Below are 21,970 nucleotides of genomic sequence, written 5' to 3'. Positions count from 1 at the left end.
TTTACTGTCCCTTGGAAATCCATTCCAAAATTACTCCTGGCCCTATTTTCAGGTAAGGCAACTTACATCATCTTTAAAAAACTGTACTTGACCCCCTCTAATCACTTTTCAATAACATTAGATTTGTAGTCCTTATCAGTTTTGCAGACATTTTCTCCTCACTTACATGACTAATTCTGTTAAAAATACCTTACCTGGTATCCAGCTATCAGGGACCCACCCTAACTCTGAAATCTCTCCAAACAAGTGAGGGTTCACAGTACATTTCCATTATATCAAGTATTGTCCGCAACCTCTCCAAGGACTTGACATCTTTCACGGTGTGGTCATATGAATTCAACATAGCAATTCTGTCAACCAGTCATTTAGAAATTCCTGGCATAACTTCCTTGCTTGTGCACCATTAATAACAGCAAAGATCCTGTATCCTTTTTTTAAAAAAGGCTTCTCAACATAACTTGCCACCAGGGATGTGTGGGACTTTAAATATGACCAGGCTTGGAGGGGCAATTAACTACATAACTATTGAAAACATTTGTGCAAATGCCTTATTTCCTCAACATTCTCAGTAACTATTGGGAATTGAGGCACTGACTCCTTCACCCAATACACACTCTCCCCTGCCACTGCCAAAATCAGGCTATCTATGCAATTGGGTGTCTGTGTTCAGGTATCCTCCCTAAAACTGAAGCATCGCCCCTTAACCTTGCCCTTTCCCATTCCTCACACTGACTTCCAAAGAGGTTGCTTGACATTTCTCTGCTGAATTTCATCCACTGCACACTTCACCACCCATTTTCAAGTTTGCTGCCCTCAGGAAGAATGAGACAGTCAAGCAGAAGAACGAAAGGTGCAATAAAAATGGGCTGATAAATGGCGGATGGAATTTAATGCGGACAAGTGTGAGGTGTTGCACTTTGGGAGGACCAGCCAGAGTAGCTCTTACACAGTGAATGGTACTGCAGTGAGGAGTGTGGTAGGACAAAGGGATCCATAATTCCATGAAGGTGGAACCACAAGTAGGTAGGGTTCTAAAGAGAGCTTTCATAAATCAGAGCACTGAGTGCAGGAGGTTGCATATTATGTTGAAGTCTATATGACATTAGTGAGGTCAAATTTGGAGTACTATGTACAATTCTGATCAACTACCTTCAGAAAATATATCAATGAGATTGAAAGAGTGCAGAGAAAATTTACAATGATGTTGCCAGGACTTGAGGACCTGAGTTATAAGGAAAGATTGAATAGGTTAGGAGTTTATTCCTTGGAGCATGGGAGAATGAGGGGAGATTTGATAGAGGTAGACAAAATTATGAGGGGTAAAGATAGGGTAAGTGCAAGCAGGCTTTTCCACTGAGGTTGGGTGAGACTAGAACTGGAGGTTATAGATCAAGGGTGAAAGGTGAAATACTTAAGGGGATACTTCTTCACTCGGAAGGTAGTGCGATTGTGGAATGAGCTGCCAGCGGAACTGATAAATACAGGTTCAATTTCAACACTAAGATGATGCTTGGATCAGTACAAGGGTGGGAGGGTTATGGAGGGCTATGGTCCAGTTGCAGTTTGATAGGCAGTGTGGACCAGATGGGCCGAAAGGCCTGTTTCTGCACTGTAGCACTCCATGGCTCACAAGGCAGGTTTGAACGCATGTCGTCATATCTTTATAATTCCTGACAACATACAAGGAGCCTACTTGGCCCATCAGGTCTCTGCCCTCTCCCTGAGCACTCCATTTCCCTGTAACCTAGTCTCTCTCATTAACACCCACTCCTCCTGCCACCCACCCACACAAAAGGGAGAATTTTCTGCCACCTTGATCCTCCCAGATGTGGAGGGAAACGAGAACACAGGAGGAACCCATAAAGTCACATGGAGAGCACACTAATTCCACAAAGGAGAGGTAAAAATGCAAATACATTGGTTGGGGCAACTTTGAAGTCGTGAGTGGCATTCCCTAACTTAGGTCATTAACATGACTATGAAAAAAGAGCAGATCTCCCAATCCCCGTGTCTGGGAGGCTTAAAGGTAATTGATGTCTTCAGGGTTACTGATTAATCTTCACTTCATTTGACAACCTTTATTCGGGAACAGCGAATCAGCCATCGGGGGCTCTGTGCTCGGATTGTGCTCGCTCTCTCTCTCTCTCTCTCTCTCTCTCTCTCTCTCTCTCTCTCTCTCTCTCGGTGGGGGAGAGTTTGCTGCTGATTCTCGAGTCGGAGAACTCAAAAAAAGCCACATAGCAGACTTCAACATCATAAATCAGTGAGTTGTTTGGCCTGTGTCTCCCCTCTCATTGAGTGACACCTCTCTGCCCCTTTATTAGGGAGAGAGAGCCTGGGGTATTTCGAATTGCTGGGTGAACGATTAGTTTTTGCAGATCATGGTCTTTCTAGGTGGGTGCAGGATCCTGATGCTTTTTGCTAAAGTGAGGGAGGGCCAATGCTTTACTGTTGCTTGGGTGTGGGAGGGGGAAGTAGGGGGCATTAGGGGGGTTCTAATGCTTTTACTGTCAGTCATTCTTTAGGGCACTGTTCTGTTTTTATAGACGTCTGTGAAGAACAAGAATTTCAGGTTGCATATTGTACACATTCTCTGATAGTAAATGGAACTATTGACAACCTTTATTCAAGATATAAATTTATACAACACTTTTGTGCTCCCTTTCAAGTTATCGGCTAACCCATCCTCATTTACAAACACAAGAGGTTCTAGAGATGCTGGAAATTTTGAGCAACACACACAAAGCACTGTAAGAACACAGAGGTCATTCAGTCTTTGAACCTCGTGTTTCTCTTCCAGCTCCGCTCTGTGTTTATGCTTGCCACTCCACTTTAACACCAGCTTGACATTCATCCAAACCCTATTTTTCTCTTTCATCTTAATCTTCAAATCTCCACTTATCCATGGAGCTTTAGCTCTGGATGCCCTTCTCAGTAATGAGGCTGGACCCAAACCATCTCATCTTTAAATGCCTCCCATCGCTCATTCTCTAGTTTCCTGCATTTCCTGGGGCTTTTTCTGAATATCAGATTTCACTGGGTACATCCTCATTGTTAAATTTATACTGGAGGACAGCTGGTGGAAGAATAAGTATCCCAGATCCAGGAATTGTCATCAAAGCAAAATGGAATGGTATGAAATGATTTACAGGCTCCCATACCAAACCAGGTTCCCATTGCACGTCTTTAGTAGAGTGAATAAGCTTTCCTGCACTAAGAAGACGGTTCTAGTAAAATGGAACGTGAGTCCTGACGGATGATAGGAAACCAGTGGATAAATTAAAAGCAAACAATTGCCAAATTATTTTTAAAAATTCACTAGAACTATTGCTACGGATATGACTTACATGATTTATGGAACATAGATTTTATTTCTCCAACGGTTGCATTTGGTTCGACCTAAGTGAGAGGCAAATGGAATATGTTCAGTATTTCTTCGCTACCGAAATCTGTTCAGTAATACTGCTTATGAGAAACTCTATGAGGGAGAGAGTGCTGGCTTTTGCAACTGCAGTTTTATGAGAAAGCATTTAAGTGAGCTGCACATGACCCAAGAATGCACTTTTACCCACCAAGGATATAAATATGTGTTAATATGACATTTTAATCCCAGGCAGCCTCACAGCCCTGAAAGTGACTTCCATTGCCTTGCAACAAAGTCGTTTACAAAAGCAATGACTCCGAACATGATCCTTTATTCACCTTACACGCGTTAGCCGTCATTACAAAGTTAACCTTCAAAGCGATCGGGAATTTTACATGAGATAAAATTTAGCTGGATCCTCAATAAATGCGCCACCTATTAAAGACCGCATGAGTTAGATGCTTGAAGCTGCAAAGCCGGGCATTTTTTAAATGAGAAAACCTTAATAATGCAAGAGTTCTTTAAGCTACAATGGTACCCAAGACACAGTTTTAGGCATTTAAGCTCTTACCTTGTCCAGGAAGCAGAGTTGTTCTTTGTTCTTGGCATCTAGGATTTCCACCTCAAAGAAAACAAATGATTTTACTTTTTTAGCCGAGGTTAAGGAATCTCTTGACTGCTGTGTGACATTAGGAGTGACAGTTTTCTTTTTAAAACTAGAAGCAGTGAATACGGTAGTTAAGTCGATGGTCTGCAGAGATGCCATTATTTTGCAATGGGCACACGGGTGAATGGGAATGTTGCACAGAGGCACCAGCAGGCTGGATGTGAAGAAATTGGCAACTACGCATGTCCTTGACATTTCCACATGACAATAATTGTAAAGGGGGAGTATGACAGCAGCATGACAGAAGGACCCAACTGATGGAAATGTCCTTGTAATTTAATACTCCAGATAGTTTACTCCATCAGCCGCATTTGTAGTAGAACAGATCCATTTCCTTCTCATCCAGCTGCTTCACTGCTGGAACATTCATCCTTCAAACCAACACTAAGTTACAATCACAGCAAACCATATTATCACAGAAAATTCAGCCTTTTAAAAACTGGAGGTATTTAATAAGACGCAACTAAACCGGAGCATACCGCAAATTCCAAAATATCTAGCAGTGTGAGATTGAATCTCCTATGTCAACACGCATCTTTTCACGTTACTCCCTCAGTGGCCACATTGTTAGGTGCCTCCTGTAACTAATAGAGTGGCCACTGGGTGTACATTCATGCTGTGGCCCATCCACTCCCAGGTTCAATGTGTTGTGCATTCAAAGACGTTCTCCTGCACACCACTGTTGTTTGCTCCCGATACAGCAAGACCATAAGACATAGGAGCAGAGTTAGGTCTTTCAGTCAGCCAAGTCTCCCCTTCTCCAATGCAGTACATCCTTCCCGTCAGCTTGAACCAGTGTGGCCAATCTCATTTGACCTCTCTCATTAACAAGGAATTTTCTGCCACAGAATTGCTACTCACTGGATGTTTCTTTATCATTTTTCACACCATTCACTGTAAACTCTAGAGACTGTTGTGTATGAAAATCCCAGGAGATCAGCAGTTTCTGAGATACTCAAACCACCCCATCTGGCACCAACAATCATTCCACAGTCAAAGTCACTTAGATCACATTTCTGTCCCCTTCTGATATTTTGAACTGAACCACTTGACCATGTCAGCAATCGTTTATGCATTGAGTTGGAGCCACATGATTGGCTTATTAGATATTTGCATTAACTCGCAGGTGTACAGGTGTACCAAATAAAGTGGCCACTGAGTGTATAAACAGACTAAAGTTTTACATGAGTTGGACAGTAAAATTCTAGAGGCCCTTGGTCTAAGGACAAGATAGCACTAAAATGAAAAAGGAGATTCATATTTGATATGAAAATAATTGTTTGCAGATACTTAAAAGTGACCTTGAAATTGAAAAATCGGATCCTTCTCTTAGATGCATTTGGGAACTATTTTGTAAAGAGTCCAGCGTGATTTTTACAGTGTGTGTATATGAAATGTGGGTAAGCGCAGTACACACACATCAAACACCGACCTCCTGCCAATACACTCGTCCCTACACAATACCCTCAGTACTCACACATCAAACACCGACCTCCTGCCAATACACTCGTCCCTACACAATACCCTCAGTACACACACATCAAACACCGACCTCCTGCCAATACACTCGTCCCTACACAATACCCTCAGTACTCACACATCAAACACCGACCTCCTGCCAATACACTCGTCCCTACACAATACCCTCAGTACACACACATCAAACACCGACCTCCTGCCAATACACTCGTCCCTACACAATACCCTCAGTGCACACACATCAAACACCGACCTCCTGCCAATACACTCGTCCCTACACAATACCCTCAGTACTCACACATCAAACACCGACCTCCTGCCAATACACTCGTCCCTACACAATACCCTCAGTACTCACACATCAAACACCGACCTCCTGCCAATAAACAATCTCCTGTTATTGATGGTGCATCACTCCCTCCCCTACACACACACACACACACACACACACACACACACACACACACTCACTCACACACACACACACACACACTCACACACACACACACACACACACACACACACACACACTCACTCACACACACACACACACACACACTCACACAGACAGACACACACACACTCACTCGCTCACTCACTCCTCCAGTCTCCATGTTTCAGATATCAGGCATCAACTCCCAGGCTTCTGATCAATCTTCGAGCTTCAATCTTCGGTTTTGAACCCTAAACTAGCCAATGGCACCACCTGGAACTTCAGGCCTTGAAATCCAGGCTCTCTGACTCACTGTGTCTTTGGGTACTTTATGACTATGGCTCTATTTAACACTCCCAATAACAATTTTATAACATCTCTAGTACAGTAACCAGGTGGCTGTGTGGAGATACCCCTCTACCAAAGGAGGTGTAAGGCACTCCTTCCCTCCGCTAGTCTGAAGGTCACCCTTGAGCAAGGTGTAGCCCCTAATTAGCGCCCCCCCAATCAGGGTCATGTGGAGCCATGGGAGCAGGTGGTGGAGGGTCCAACGAGCAGCTGATGCTCCCGGTCATGTGACAACCAACACCAGGGAGACCATCTCTGAAGAATATTGATAATGGCTGGGGTCACCCGTCTTCCAAAGACACTGCCCAGAAGGCAGCAATGGCAAACCTCTCCCGCAGAAAAATTTGCCAAGAACAGTCATGGTCATGGTAAGATCATGATTGCCCAGTCATGGTCATGGGCATGGCACATAATGATGATGATGCACACAGTAAAACATCCCATGTGGAAGATCAATCAGATGAAATTTGGCACTTAATAAACCAAATATTAAACAATATTGTGCTAAGTAAGAAAAAAATGATCAAGTGCAACACACACAAAATGCTGGTGGAAGGCAGCAGGCCAGGCAGCATCTATAGGAAGAAGCACTGATGACGTTTCGAGCCGAGACCCTTCGTCAGGACTAACTGAAAGGAAAGATAGTAAGAGATGAATGATCAAGAGGGAGATTTTCAAGAGCACCTTAAAGAAAGGGAGAGTAAGGTACAGTAATAGAAACGGGCTCATTGTCATTGACGTAGGTCATGATATGTATTGTTTGCTGAGACTGTACAGTGCGACCATAAACATTATTGGAAGTTGCAAAATAAATAGTGCAAATGGTGAATATTAAGGCAGTGTTCGTGACTCGACATGATAACAAAAACTTTGACAAATTTCTACAGGTACGTAGTGGAGAGTGTGTTGACTGGCTGCATCATGGCCTGTTATGGAAACACCATACAAAATCATACAGAAGGTAGTGGATTCAGCCCAATACACCACAGGTAAAGCCCTCCCTACCACTGAGTACATCTACATGAAACATTGTCATACAAAATCAGCACCCATCATCAGAGATCCTCGTCACCCAGCCCGTGTTCTTTTCTCGCTGCCATCAGGTAGAAGGACTTGATTCACAGGGTCAAGAACAGCGACTACCCCTCACCCATCAGGCTCTTGAACAAAAGGGGGTAATTGCACTCATCTACTGAGATGTTCTCACAACCAATGATCTCACTTTAGGGACTCTTCATCTTGCTATCTCATGTTCTCGTTATTTATTGCTATTTATTTATATTGGCATTTACATAATTTGTTGTCTTTTGCACTCTCGTTAGTATTCTATAGATGTGCTGAGTATGCCTGGAGGAAATTGAATCTCAGGGTTATATGTGGTGATGTATATGTACCCTGATATTACAAGCCTGACTGAATTTTTTGAGGATGTGACTGAACACAATGATGAGAGTAGAGCCGTAGATGTAGTGTATTTGGATTTCAGCAAGGCATTTGATGAGGTACTCCATGCAAGGCTTATTGAGAAAGTCAGGAGGCATGGGATCCAAGGGGACATTGCTCTGTAGATCCAGAACTGATTTGCGCACAGAAGGCAAAGAATGGTTGTAGACGGATCATATTCTGCATGGAGGTCAGTCACCAGTGGTGTGCCTCAGGGATCTGTTCTGGGACTCCCTACTCTTTGTGATTTTTATAAATGGCCTGGATGAGGAAATGAAGGGATAGGTTAGTAAATTTGCTGATGACACAAAGGTTAGGGTTGTTGTGGAAAGTGTGGAGGGCTGTCAGAGGTTACAGCGGGACATTGATAGGACGCAAAACTGGGCTGAGAAGTGACAGATGGAGTTCAACCCAAATAAATGTGAAGTGGTTCATTTTGGTAGGCCAAATATGATGGCAGAACATAGCATTAATGGCAAGACTCTTGGCAGTGTGGAGGATCAGAGGGATCTTGGGGTCCGAGTCATGGTAGTAACATGTCCTGCTGGCCCAGCAAGCCCGTGCTGCCCAATCACAGCCAGTGCTGACCGTGCTGACCGTGCTGAATGTGAGAGGAAACTGGAGCACCCGGAGGAATCCAATAGGTCCCGGGCAGAGCATTGGAGGCTATTCCCACAGTGCCGTCGGGGTGTGGAGGTCCGAGTTTCAGACCCAGTGACATTAAAGGAACAACTGATGCAGGGTCACAAGAGTTTCTGCAGGTGCTTGAGCAACGCACACACCATGCCCCTCCATAGACTGTCATTTTTATTTAGGGACGCAGCACAGTAAAAGGCCCTCCTGACCCACAGAGCTTGAACGGCCCAATTAACGCTGCCAAGAGGACCACAACCTTGTCGTTGGGTTTGGAGGCTTTGTGCCTCAATGACCGGGAGAGCTATGTTGGCGGGAGTCAGGGCTTTATGCTTTATGGTGGTGCGATGAGCCTTTTCCCCGGGTTAGTGGAATCTGAAACTAGAGGACACAATTTTGAAGTGAGGGGGGAAAGATTTAAAGGGAACCTGAGGGACAAGTTTTTCACACAGAGGGTGGTGGATGCATGGAATGAATCTGCCAGCGGAAGTGTAAAGGTGGCTAGAATTACAATGCTTAAAAAACATTTGTACAAGTACATGGATAGGAAACGTTAGAGAGATACGATCCAAATATAAGAAAATGGGACCAGTTTAAGTAGGCATCAGTGGTTGATAAGGACAAGTTGGAACGAATAGCCTGTTTCCATGCTGATTTACTCTATTAGACATGTATATAACTGCCATCACAGGTGCTGGATGGTCGTATGAGCAGCTGGTGCATTAAACAAGTTTTGGTTATGCAACCACTGATGCCAGCCAGACAACCTCTGAAGAGTAAGGATATTGACTGGGGTCACCCGTCTTGTAAAGGCACTGCCCAGAAGACAATGGCAAACCACTCCTGTAGAAAAGTTTTCCAAGAATAATCATGGTCACAGAAAGATCACGGTCACCCATGTCATACGACACGGCGTGTAATGATAACTCCCATCTAGTGTGGTACGCTTGTCAGCTTGATCCTCCCTGGCTTCCATGTCTCTGCTTTGCTGTACAGAAGCCAAGAATAAGCTACAAGCAGATGCCAGGGCACCTGACCGTCTCTCCAGCTCTGGATTCGGCACCGAGTCCGGTTGCTGAGCTCAGACCAATTGCTGCCTTGATGGACGAGAACCACTCAACCACGAAGTTGTGTCACGCATCAGGATGGAAATAGTCAATCCAAATATAACCCACAGAGAAACAGATTCACTTTGAGTTTAAACCAGAAACTAAACAGTCCAGAAGTTGATTTGACAAAGAATTTAGGAGTTTAGCGCCTTAGCAGCTGACAGCATGCCAACAGTGGTGCAGAAGTGAAATTCAGTGTGAACTAGGATAAAGGTCACAGAGCTTAGGAGGTCCAGAGAAAAACAGGGGAGACCAGCCACGAATGTGAGGGAATAGAAAAGTTGCTGAACAATATCACTGACAGAGTTCTCAGCCTGGGCCTCAAGTTTCAGTTGATCTATTCGACATTCTGTAAAAAGTTTGTGGATTTCAATTCATTACAAGTCTGTAAAACCAGCCTCACTCAGTATTCCAATTCATTACAAGTCTGTAAAACCAGCCTCACTCAGTATTCCAATTCATTACAAGTCTGTAAAACCAGCCTCACTCAGTATTCCAATTCATTACAAGTCTGTAAAACCAGCCTCACTCAGTATTCCAATTCATTACAAGTCTGTAAAACCAGCCTCACTCAGTATTCCAATTCATTACAAGTCTGTAAAACCAGCCTCACTCAGTATTCCAATTCATTACAAGTCTGTAAAACCAGCCTCACTCAGTAGTATCCTAACTCATTACAAGTCTGTAAAACTAGCTTTTTCTGCATTAGACTTCACATTCTATATCTCAGGATTGTCTTCTCGAAATAAGGATAAAAGTTCATTTTTTTTAAATGACCTAATGTGAGGAGTGATTTAGAGTTGTGGGAGTTGTGTTATGTTGCAATTTTTTAAGTGCTTTTTGACAGACATTAAGTGAAGTATTAAAGCAAGCTGCTTGTTGTGATTGCTGCCTACATTTGAACATTTATTAATTGTTTTCAACAGGCCTGTCCTGGTGGTTCTAAAACCCTGCTGTTCTATTGCAAAGGAGCGACGTGGATCAGCAGTTGAGAGGAATCCCAGTGACATTCCAGGAGGAAACTGCAGCCAGTCTCCCAGGTAGTCAAAGTCAAGGCTGAGTTAGTGTCACTCTCATCTGCACAAGTACATGTATGTACACACACAGTGTAAAACTTGCTCGCAGCAGTATCACAGGCACGTTGCATCAGATACACAGGAGAGACATAAACTGTGCACATTTTTTGCAAGAAGAAAAACATAATTAAAACGAATGAAAAAATGAAGTCCATTGTAGTGCAAAGTGGTCAAAGTCATCATACTGTTGTTATACCGTGTTAGTGATAAGGATTGTGCAAGCTAGTTCAGGAGCCAGATGGATGGATGAAGGGAAATGGTTGTTCCTAAACCTAGTGTTGTGTCACTTAAGGCATTTCCACCCCTGACTGGATAGTAGCTGTAAGATGGACTGGGGAGGTGAGGATCTTTAATAATGGATGTTCCCTCCTTGAGGCAATGTATGTCACTGAATAACGTCAGTGAAATAGATTTGTTTTTATGGCATTCCAGTAATTTCACTTTCGCCACTAGGAACACAAAAGTTTGGTTTACATTTTTTTTGGAATTTATTTTTTTATTGAAGTTCATCAAACAAACATTTCCATAAGATGTATTTCAGACATTGTACCTATATATCATATAATCATATACGTCACAAATCTCCATAAAGTATTTATCTGAGGTATACACTTATAGAAAAGAGTGGAAAGAAAAAACAAGCAAAAGGAAAAAACTATGTACAAGTAGGGAGTGATCTTTTTTTACAACATATTCATTGGTTTGTGAGAATAAAATCAGGCCTATGAGGCATTATGTAGTTAAACCATTTTTCCCAGTATGAATCAAATTGTTCCAGCTTATGATTAACAGATGCTGTTATCTTCTCCATTTTGTAAATGTCCATTGTAATTTCCATCCATGTATTTAAAGTTGGGCTCTCCTGTGATAACCATTTCCTAGTAAGAGTCTTTTTACCAGCCACCAACAGTATATTCATTAAATATTTATCTCTTTTCAACCATTCTTGAGGTATACATTCAAAATATATGGTCTTACTCTCCAAGGGTATTTCACATTTAAAGATGTCTTGTAGGGCATTGTGTATCCCCCTCCAATAGTTTTTGATAACAGGGCAGTCCCAAAAAATATGATAATGATTTGCATTTTGATCTCCACAATTTCTCCAACAAACAGGGAGGTTACTATCATAATGGGATTTCTGAGAGGATGTAATAAAATATCTTATCAAGTTTTTCCATCCAAACTCCCTCCATTTCTGTGAACTGGTACACCTCCATTGATATCACCATATTTTTGCCCATTCTTCCTCAGATATAATTATCCCTCCTTCCTTCTCCCATTTTGTTTTAATGTATGAAGTCGAATGTGCTTTAAGATTTGACAACCCCTTATACATGCTTGAAATGATTCTACTACCATTATCTGAATTATATGCTTTTCTAAAGCGCTCTATCAAGCATGTACTTGCCTTGGTTACATTTTTAAGCATCTTATTAACATATTGTCGCATCGGTAAATACCGATAAAAATCTTGTTTTTCTAACAAGTGTTTCTCTTTAAGCATTTCAAAACTAAACAGTGTTCCTTCTTTCATTATGTTGCAAAGAACTGTTATTCCTTTAGTCCAGTCCTTAAACCTAGCATCCAATTTATTTGGTGTAAAATCAGAGACATAAGCACATCATTTAAGAATTGCAATATCTCTCTCTAGATTATATTCTTTTATAGTAGTTTTCCATATTTTAAGAGTCAATTTCACCCATGGGTTATCAATAGTATTTATGTACCTTTGCAGGTTGTTATCAGCCAAAATTGCTTGTATGGGGATGGGAAGTACCCGCTCCTCAATGTTTTTCCATTGAGTGTCATATGATGGGTTGCACCAACATATCACAGCTCTCAACTGTGCTGCAAAATAATAATCTCTAAGAGAAGGTAGGCCCCATCCCCCCTTTTCCTTTGTTAATTGCAAAGTTTTGAGACGAACTCTAGGCCTTTTACCCTGCCAAATATACCTTGATAGCATGTTGTTCCATTCATTGAATTGATTTTGATTAATCTCTATTGGTAGGGTCCGAAAGAGATATAACAGCCTGGGCAGTATATTCATTTTAATAGACTCAATCCTTCAACTGAGACTGAAAAAAGGAATCAGGTTCCATCTTGCCACATCTTCCTTAATTTTTTTTATATAGAGGCTGATAATTACATTTTGATAATTTTGCCAAATCTTTTGGCATAATGATGCCCAAATATTTGAAAGACTCTGTGTGCCACGCCCTGGGGTATCGACTTTCAACTTCTCTTGGTGGGCTATAGTAATATGAAAGTAATTGAGTTTTATCTATGTTGATCTTGTATCCTGATAAATGACCATATTGTTCAAAGGATTGCATCAATTTAGGTAACGAGTATGTTGGTTGCCCTAGATAGATCAAAATGTCATCCGCATAACAAGCCAATTTATGCTCTGTCCCTTTAATAGTAATTCCCCTGACATCTTCATTTTGTCTGATGTATTGAGCTAATGGTTCCAGATATAGTGCGAAGAGTAGTGGTGACCATGCACAACCTTGTCTCGTGCCCCTTTCTAGGGTAAGATTATTTGATAAATATCCATTGATTTTAATCCTAGCAGTAGGGTTGTCATATAGTGTCTGTATAGTTTTAATAATTGTGTCTTGGAAACCAAATCTATGTAAAACTCTGTAAAGAAAATTCTAATTAACCGAATCAAATGCTTTTTTAGCATCCACGCTTATCACTATTGCTTTGATTTTATTTTTTTGTATATGATCCGTAATGTGAAGTGTCCTTCGTATATTGTCTTGAGTCTGGCGTTGTCATATAAAACCTATCTGATCATTACGTATCAGTATGGGTAGAAACTCCTCCAATCATTTGGCCATGATGGAGGTAAATAACCTATATTCTACATTAAGAATGGATATTGGTCTAAATGACCCACATTCCATTTTATCCTTGCCTTCTTTCGGTATAGCTGAGATTATCGCTTCCTTCCAACTGGGTGGCATTTGTGCCTTTTTTAGAGCCCAGTTCAGTGTGGGGAGTAAAACAGGAGTTAACTCATTTTTACTCAAATTCTTTGTGCCACTCTGCCATATACCCATCTGATCCTGGTGACTTGCTTAAGCCCACTAAGTGCAGCTTTTAATTCAACTTCAGTTATGTCAGCAGTCATCATTCTATTTTGTTCTGTGCTTAAAGTGGGTAACTCTAGAGAATTCAAGAAGGTGTCAATTTGGGTTATGCTTCCCCCTGGAACTTTAGAGTATAGCATTTTGTAAAACACTTCAAAAGCTTCTTGAATTTCATTTAGCTTATTTTTTATCATTTTCATTCTTGGGTCCCTAATTCTATGAATTGTATTTTCTGCTATCTTTTTTTTTTCAGTTTCCACGCCAGTATTTTCATAGATTTTGATCCACTTTCATAACATCTCTGTTTCAGAAACATTAAGTTTTTCCTGACTTCTTGCGTAGCCAAATTATTTATTTCATTCCTAATTCTTTTAACTTCCCCTAATGTATCCTGTGCCAAATTCAATTTATGTTTTTTCTCTCATTCCTTCAGCCTATTTTGTAATTCCTCTAATGTTTTATTCCTCATTTTTTTCTTATATGAAGATATCGCTATAATTTTCCCTCTTAAGACCTCCTTCAGAATATCCCATAAAATGGGAGGTGAAACCTCTCCATTATCATTAAATTCTTAGAGATCAATTTCTTTTTTAATTTGTTCCTTAAAGTATGGATCATTGAGTAGACTTGAATTTAGTTTCCAAATAGTATTCTTTGGTTGTAGGTCAAAATCAACAGTTAAATATATAGGTGCATAGTCACTTACATCCATTGTCCCAATTCCACAGGTGTTTATTTTGTCTTTGTCTTTTCCAAATGTTATGAAATAGTCTATTCTTGCATATACAGAATGTGGAGCAGAATAATGAGTGTAATCCCTTCTGTCAGGGAAAAGGTCCCTCCATATATCAATTAAACCAACATCCTCAAAAAGTGTATTGACTTTCTTATGTAAGGATTTTGTTTCATAGGTTTTTCTATTGGAACAGTCTAAGTTTGGTTGTAATTGTAAATGTAAGTCTCCCCCACATATCAGGAGACCTTCTGTTTCCGTTACCATACTATCAGTAATTTTCTGAAAGAAACCAATATCACTTCCCGGGGGTGCGTATATATTCAATAGAGTAACTGAATTTCCATCTATATTCCCCCTTACCATATCTGCCAATATATCTGCCTTCTTTATCTCCCATTTCAAATATTTTTTCAAAATTTAGCTTACTTGAGATAAGAATAGCAACTCCTCTCCTATGTTCTGATTTATATGAGGAGAAAAACAGATTAGTGAAGCCCATTCTCTTTAGTTTTTTATGTTCATCATCATTTAAATGAGTTTCCTGTAAATATAATACATGGGCTTGTTCTTTTTTCATTTTGGATAAAATTCTCTTACGTTTGATTGGATTTAATAGCCCATTTACATTAAAAGAAATGAATTTTACCTTGTCCTTAGCCATCTGTATTTAGCTGTCAATGTATCATTTAAATTAGAATAAAACTTAATTGATCTACTCCCTGAACAAATAAGAACCAAGAAACGCAAATAATAACAAAAATGGCAACAAACGTGAGATTCCAAGGCTGAGGTCTCTAGTAAATGACCCTAGTAAATGTGTGTGTATGTATATATATACACAAATATATATACATGCATACATACATACACACACACACACACACACACACACACACATATATACATACTTACACACACATATATAGATATATACACACTCACATTACACACATACACATATATGCACACATATATCTATATATTCTCATTTTGGTGGGGAAAAAGGAGTAAGTGAGCGAATAAAGAATAACAACTAAGTAATATAAAATCCACATTATAATAAGTATTTCTCGAGTTAGGTATATCACCATGTACTTTTGCTTCTGTTTAGCTTCTCAACATTTTTAAAGTTAGCCAAACCTTATGGCTCTTCTGAAGGGGATGAGGACTGTCTTTGGGAAACTCCTGGTCTCTTCCTGATATGTTTCTCTCGGCCTCCTCCCGTCTCCTGCCTTCTCGTTTCTCACACTATATCCCAAGCCGAGCAAGACAATTCCTCAGCCAGGCTTTCCCTCATTTTGGTCATGCTGATGGGCAACCCTCTGGCCTTCATGTCTGTAATCGCTTCTTCCACTGTCTGGTACAACTGTGTCCCGTTGTCATAAAACACTCAAAGTTTAGCAGGGTATGAAGTTTGAAATCTAATCTTCGTTTGCTTTAGTACTCACTTTACTTCTGAGTATTCTTTGTGTTTCTGGAGGACCGCGGGGGGTTAATCTTGGTCAAAATATATTAATTTATCCTCTAAAAACACTCTCTTCTTACCCCAGGCCATTCATAGAATCTCCGCCTTGGTGCTGTACTGGAGGAATTTAATTATAATTGAGCGTGGCTTTCTATCTTGGGTAGGTTTCGGGATGAGCGCGGTGCGCTCTTTCGACTTCCAGCTCCATAGCCGGGGGAAGATCCAGCGCATCCCACAGTAACTTTCCAACAAACTCCGTCATAGACGGGCCCTCCGCTCCTTCGGGAACGTTGTAGATTCTGATATTTTTCCGCCGTGATCTTCCCTCAGTTTACCTACTTGGTGACGTATGATTTTAATTGTCTTGCTCAGTATCCGTTCCACATTTTGAACGTGATCTTCCACCTTTTCAATGCAAGTCTCTGCCACCGCTATTTTTTGATTAACGCTGGTGAGCTCTGCCTTAATATCACGGAGCTGCTGCTTTATATCTTTCTGGACCTCCATTATCTCTTTCAGAATTTCAAAGACATTCGCCGCTTCGCCTGAGCGAGGCCCAGCAGCCACCTCGCTAGCACGTGGTCAGGTAGGAGAGCCGCTTGCTGCACTCCTCTCGGACGCAGGCTCCGCAGTGTCGCTTTTTTTTATTTCCATTTATTCTCCCCATTCTTGCCCCTCTTTTCAGTTCAAATATTTTTCAAAAAATATTATATTTGACGGGTTAATGGGGTTTAATACACGTTTTTCCGGAGGAGCTAGTGACGTAAGCTGCCATTCTCGACAATGACCTCACCGGACCACCTGGTTTACATTTGTAATTTCTTTTACAATGGTTAAATACAGGCGGCTAAAATTGTTTGTCTCACTAACCCACCCAACATATATCTGTCAATAATGTCGACACAGTGCATTTCAGAATCTTTCAGTCTTTGCTTAAGTTTTTAGTAATGTTTCACGAGACTTTTGTTCTAAATTTTTACATTTCTTGTATCTGTTGGAAGCTGGGTCACTCTCCCAGGTTTCATAGAGATTTCAGTTGCAAAATGTACCAGCATCTGATTTGCAAGTACAGCCTCCATCTCAGGAATACAGTTCTGCCAAATCTGTGCAATATATCAGAGTTATCATTGTGGTTTTTAATGAATTTGGCAATTTGTACTAAATAATGGGCAGTTATATTTCCTGTGCTCACTCTGAGAACTGAACTGGAGGTGTAATCTGCAGAAACTGAAAGCCGCCAACCAAACTTGGGGGACTGCAAAAACATCTGCTAGAGATCGCAGGAAGTGGAGGACTTTTGTTGAGGCCCTAAGCTCCATAAGGAGCGAAAAGGATTAAAGAAGAAGAAGAATCTGCAGAAAGATCTCATTTATAGAGTCATAGACAACTGCGGCACAAAAATAGGCTTTACGGCCCATCTAGTCCATTCTGAACCATTTAAACTGTCTACTCCCATTGACCTGCACTGGGACCACAGCCCTCCATACCCCTACCATCCATGTACCTATCCAAACTTCTCTTAAACGTTGAAATCAAGCTCACATGCACCACTTGTGCCGGCAGCTTGTTCCACACTCTCACGACCCTTTAAGTGAAGAAGTTTCCCTTCTTGTTCGCATTAACTTTCTCGCCTTTCACTCTTAACCCATGACCTCTTGTTATAGTCCCACACAACCTCAGTGGAAAAAGACTGCTTGCATTTACCCTGTCTATACCACCCATAACTTTCTATACCTCTATCAAATCTCCTCTCAGTCTTCCACGTTCCAAGGAATAAAGTCCTAACCTATTCGATCTTTCCTTATAACTCAGGTCCTCCAGACCCGGCAACATCCTCGTAAATTTTCTCTGCACTCTTTCAACCTTCTTGACATCTTTCCTGTGGGTAGGTGACAACAACTGCACACAATACTCCAAATTAGGCCTTCCTGGCGTCTTATACAACTTCAGCATGACTTTCCATCTCCTGTACTCAATAGTCTGATTTATGAAGGCCTATTTCTGACCTGGCTCCCGGTTTGTTTATACTCTCATTTGGCTTTGAAGTACTGATACAGCAAACTTAACTCAAGGTCATTAATAATTCATCGTTTTCCTTGTGTACATGGAGTTTGCAACTATATCCCAACGGACCGCGCATCGACCAGGACTGCTGATCATCTTCAGACATGCCAGCACCATTAGCTTCCAATAATGTAGTGTCTAGAATGTAGTAACATGACCCAAGGCATTTTAGAGACCTGTTGTTAAACATTCCTTAAACCATTAGTCCAAATAGAACATATGCATGTAACCAATACCTTGCAACAATATCCCAGCTTCTGAACTACTTAACTGATTTAATTTTAACTATAGTGAACGGTGCAGGGATTATGAGAGCCTGTATTAGAAAGTTAATCAATCCAAACACAAGGAGAGGTACATAAGCACTAGGATGCTTTCAAGAGCAGCACTGTAACATAATGGTTAGCACAACGCTTTTCCAGTACCAGCAACCCAGGTTCAATTCCCGCTGCTGCCCATAAGGACTTTGTGCGTTCTCCCCGTGACCGTGTGGGGGCTTCCCTGAGTGCTCTGGTTTTCTCCGGCAGTCCAAAGACGCACTGGGTAGGTTAATTGGTCATTGTAAATTGTCCCGTGATTAGGCTAGTGTTAAATCGGGGGTGGGGGAGGGGGTTGCTGGGTGGTGTGGCTCAAAGGGCTGGAAGGGCCTATTCTGTGCTGTATCTCAATAAAATAAATATGTTGATGTGATGAGAGTTGGTGTTAACATTACCACAATGTTGCTATTGTAATGAGATGATCTGCATGGATGGCATGCGAAACCAAGATTCCTACTGTTCCTCGGTCCATTTAACTATTATAAACCAATTCAGTTCCTAGAAAATGTTTTCAGAGAAGTGTTAACTTAACATTTCTCTTTCAATTGCCTACTTTTCCTCTCCAGTAGTTTCCAGCATGAGTCCTGGTGAAGGGTCTCCGCCCGAAACGTCAGCTGTTTACTCCTCTCCATAGATCCCAGTTGACACAAAGTTTTCTGTCTTGATACAATGACAATGATGAACTAGTTTACCAACGTTGTTCCGAATCTACCCTCCGTATCTGTACCACTGCTGTTAATAACAGCTCTCTCTCTACTTCTGGAGGCATTTCCCCTCCCTGTCCCCCCACCTCTCCATCCTCGTTCTGCAACTCCTGGCTCATTTTTTTCAATTAATTTAATTAATTTAATTTTTTTTTTGCTCAGCATAACAAAACTTTCAATTTCCAGATACATTTACGTCTCTTCCCCTCACAGATATCAGAACACTTCCATCAAAATACAGACATCACCACAACATCCTATACAAAAGCCCTTATTAGTATAGCAGACAGGTTTACATCTACATACTGCAGAAAAAATTTGCTTTATTTGTCACATGTATATCAAAACATCAAAACGTAAAGTGAAACACATTATCTTGCATCAACAACCAACACAGTCCGAGGAGGGGCTGGGGGCAGCCCGCAAGTATAATCACACTTCTAGTACCAACGTAGCACACCCGCAGCTCGCTAACCCTAACCCATACCTCTTTGGAATGTGGGACGCCCCTGAGGAACCCCACACAGTCACGGGGAGAACATACAAATTCCTTACAGACAGCAGCAGGAATTGAACCTGGATCACTGGCACTGTAATAGCGTTACGCTAACCACAGTACCACCACGTGCCCAATTCTGTTCTGACGGTAACTCTCGGTACAAGCAGGGATCCACTGTCAAATCCCATCACAGAGAGAGAATTGTCAGAATTAGCGGGCGTTTTTGATTCTGATACTCAGATGTGCAGCCGTATCCAGCTACAGACGGGCACCAACAACAGCGACCTTGCCCCAGCGAGACGCTCTTCATCGAGATGCTGCTTCACCCTCGCTGGACACTGAACGGCAGGAAACCACCTCCACGTGGAGCTGCTCTAAAGCCACTTCAGCTGGTGAGCCAGCGTCATGGTAAACGGAGGGATCCCCTTCATTGTGTGTGTTCCAAAGAGTGCGATCAGTCATCACTGGTCTTGGAGTCCCCACATATTTCATTTCTGTGCAGAGTATAAATAGCCAGATGGACCAATGAGGTATCCCTCTGACCTCTGTCAGTTATTAATAAGATATTCTTGACATTAAGCCACTTAAGATGCAAGCCCTGCAGCCTCATTGCTTCATTGGGCACTAAAGTCCAAGGATATTAATGACAAACCATCACCACATTAATAAATTAGCACTTGCATTTGGACAGAGAGAGCATGAACTGTTGTTGGATCTCTGTTTAGTTTCTGATGCTTACGGTTCTTCCGGGTCTCAAAGATGACGAGCAGTCTTAATTACAAGATTTCAGTTTTATTACAGAAAAAAACATGCAAATACAAAGCAAACTAAATAAAGAACTGAGAGACGATGCTAAGAGGGGAATTAATGCTGAGGGGCATCAGACAAAGGAATAAATCTATCACTTTTATAGATAAGATAAAGAAATTCCTTAAACAGAGATAAATTAGTTAATAGGCTATACCATCAAAACAATTACATCACATGGATAACATGCTAATACTCAGCCAATGAAAAATGAGAGAGGTGATAAGCCATTAGTCTAGCTGCTACACTGCTTTCTGCCAATGAGTGTGAAAAATACATGAGTTTGTTAAAAGTACAAAATTATTTTTTAAAGTGTTATTAAATAAATAGCGGTAAGTATCCAAAGATTTTACATTGGATTAAGGCTGGCTGTTTCTGACCCCCCTCTCTGCATCGGTTGGTCCATTTCTGGAAGACTGGAACATGAGGCACCATTCTCTTGCTCCTACGAATACATACTCATTCAAAGCTCAGAGTGCCTTCTGCTTTAGTGTAACTTTCTCTCTGCGGTTTATCACTCTTCTCCCATCGATCAGCCCAATTTTATTTTTTTAACAAATGGAAGGGGGGGGGGGCAGAAAAGATCCATGAGGCTGTTACTAAAACAGGAGGACTTGAGTTATAATGAGAGATGGGATACACTGGAATTTTCATCTCAACCTCAGGATGCAGAGGGGTGAGCCCCCACAAAGATATAGTACATAAAATCAGGATGGCTGTAGATAAAGTGGATGATCACAGTCTTTTTTTTCCCTCCAGGGTAGGGGAGTTGAAAACTGGAAGATATGGATTTAAAGTGAGAGGGGAAAGATTTAAAAGAGACCAGAGGCAAACTTTTTCCCACAGAGAATGGTGGGTATATGGAACCTGGCTGCCAGAGGAAGTTGTGGAGGTGGCTATAATTACAATGTTTAAAATATATTCAGACAGTAAATGGGTAGGAAAGGTTTGGAGAGATATCGGCCAAATAAAGGCCTCATCTGCCCTTTTAATGTCTCAGACCCAATAGATCAAAGTCCCCGTTTAAGGAATCAAAATACCTTGCATTTTATATTGTCTTCCATGGCCGTAGGGTGTTGCAAAACAGCCAGAGGTTCCCTTCTGAATGATGGTCACTGGTGGTAACTTTAAACACTAATTCAGGGTTCTGTCCAAAATAGCAGTATTTTACAGCTGCAGTCATTTTCCAGTTAGAATTGAGAAAATAAAAACCACCTGGAATTTAGTAACACAGGAGTAGCTGTCATCAATGTAAGTGAAAAATCAGGTCTTGTGTAGATTGCAGAGGCATGAATGGTACAGTAGGATGTGTCCTGAAACACTGTCCTAAAACATAGGACATACAGTTGAAGTCGGAAGTTTACAAACACTTAGGTTGAAGTCATTAAAACTCATTGTTTAACCACTCCACAGATTTCATATTAGCAAACTATAGTTTTGGCAAGATGTTGAAGACATCTACTTTGTGCATGACATGAGTAATTTTTCCAACAATTGTTTACAGACAGATTATTTCACTTTTAATTGACTATATCACAATTCTAGTGGGTCAGAAGTTTACAAACAAAATCAAAAGAAATCAGCCAAGACCTCAGAAAAAAAAATTGTGGACCTTCGCAAGTCTGGTTCACCCTTGGGAGCAATTTCCAAACGCCTAAAGGTACCACGTCCATCTGTACAACACCCATCTCTGACATCCCTCCTTTACCTTAAATGTTGTGC

The 21,970-nt window shown here is 41.2% G+C and overlaps 1 protein-coding gene across 2 annotated transcripts in view; it reads right to left on the bottom strand.

Moving 5' to 3' along the window:
* LOC132401760 (very-long-chain enoyl-CoA reductase-like) overlaps positions 1-21,970 on the bottom strand; it is a 110,845-nt gene that overhangs the window by 46,016 nt on the left and 42,859 nt on the right. Inside the window, exons 2-3 of one of the 2 annotated variants that reach the window (XM_059983934.1) lie at positions 3,936-3,986; positions 3,348-3,399 (exon numbers count right to left, since the gene is read on the bottom strand). In XM_059983934.1, coding sequence (XP_059839917.1) covers positions 3,348-3,399; positions 3,936-3,986 — 103 coding nt within the window. Of the gene's footprint in view, positions 1-3,347; positions 3,400-3,935; positions 4,142-21,970 lie in introns of those variants that run through there. The other variant, XM_059983933.1, reaches the window with a different exon arrangement.

The sequence above is a fragment of the Hypanus sabinus genome, chromosome 11 (assembly GCF_030144855.1).
Source record: "Hypanus sabinus isolate sHypSab1 chromosome 11, sHypSab1.hap1, whole genome shotgun sequence".
In the NCBI taxonomy this organism is placed as follows: domain Eukaryota; kingdom Metazoa; phylum Chordata; class Chondrichthyes; order Myliobatiformes; family Dasyatidae; genus Hypanus; species Hypanus sabinus.
The sequence above is the reverse complement of the archived record's forward strand: the minus strand, read 5'-3'. Positions and strand labels throughout refer to the sequence as shown.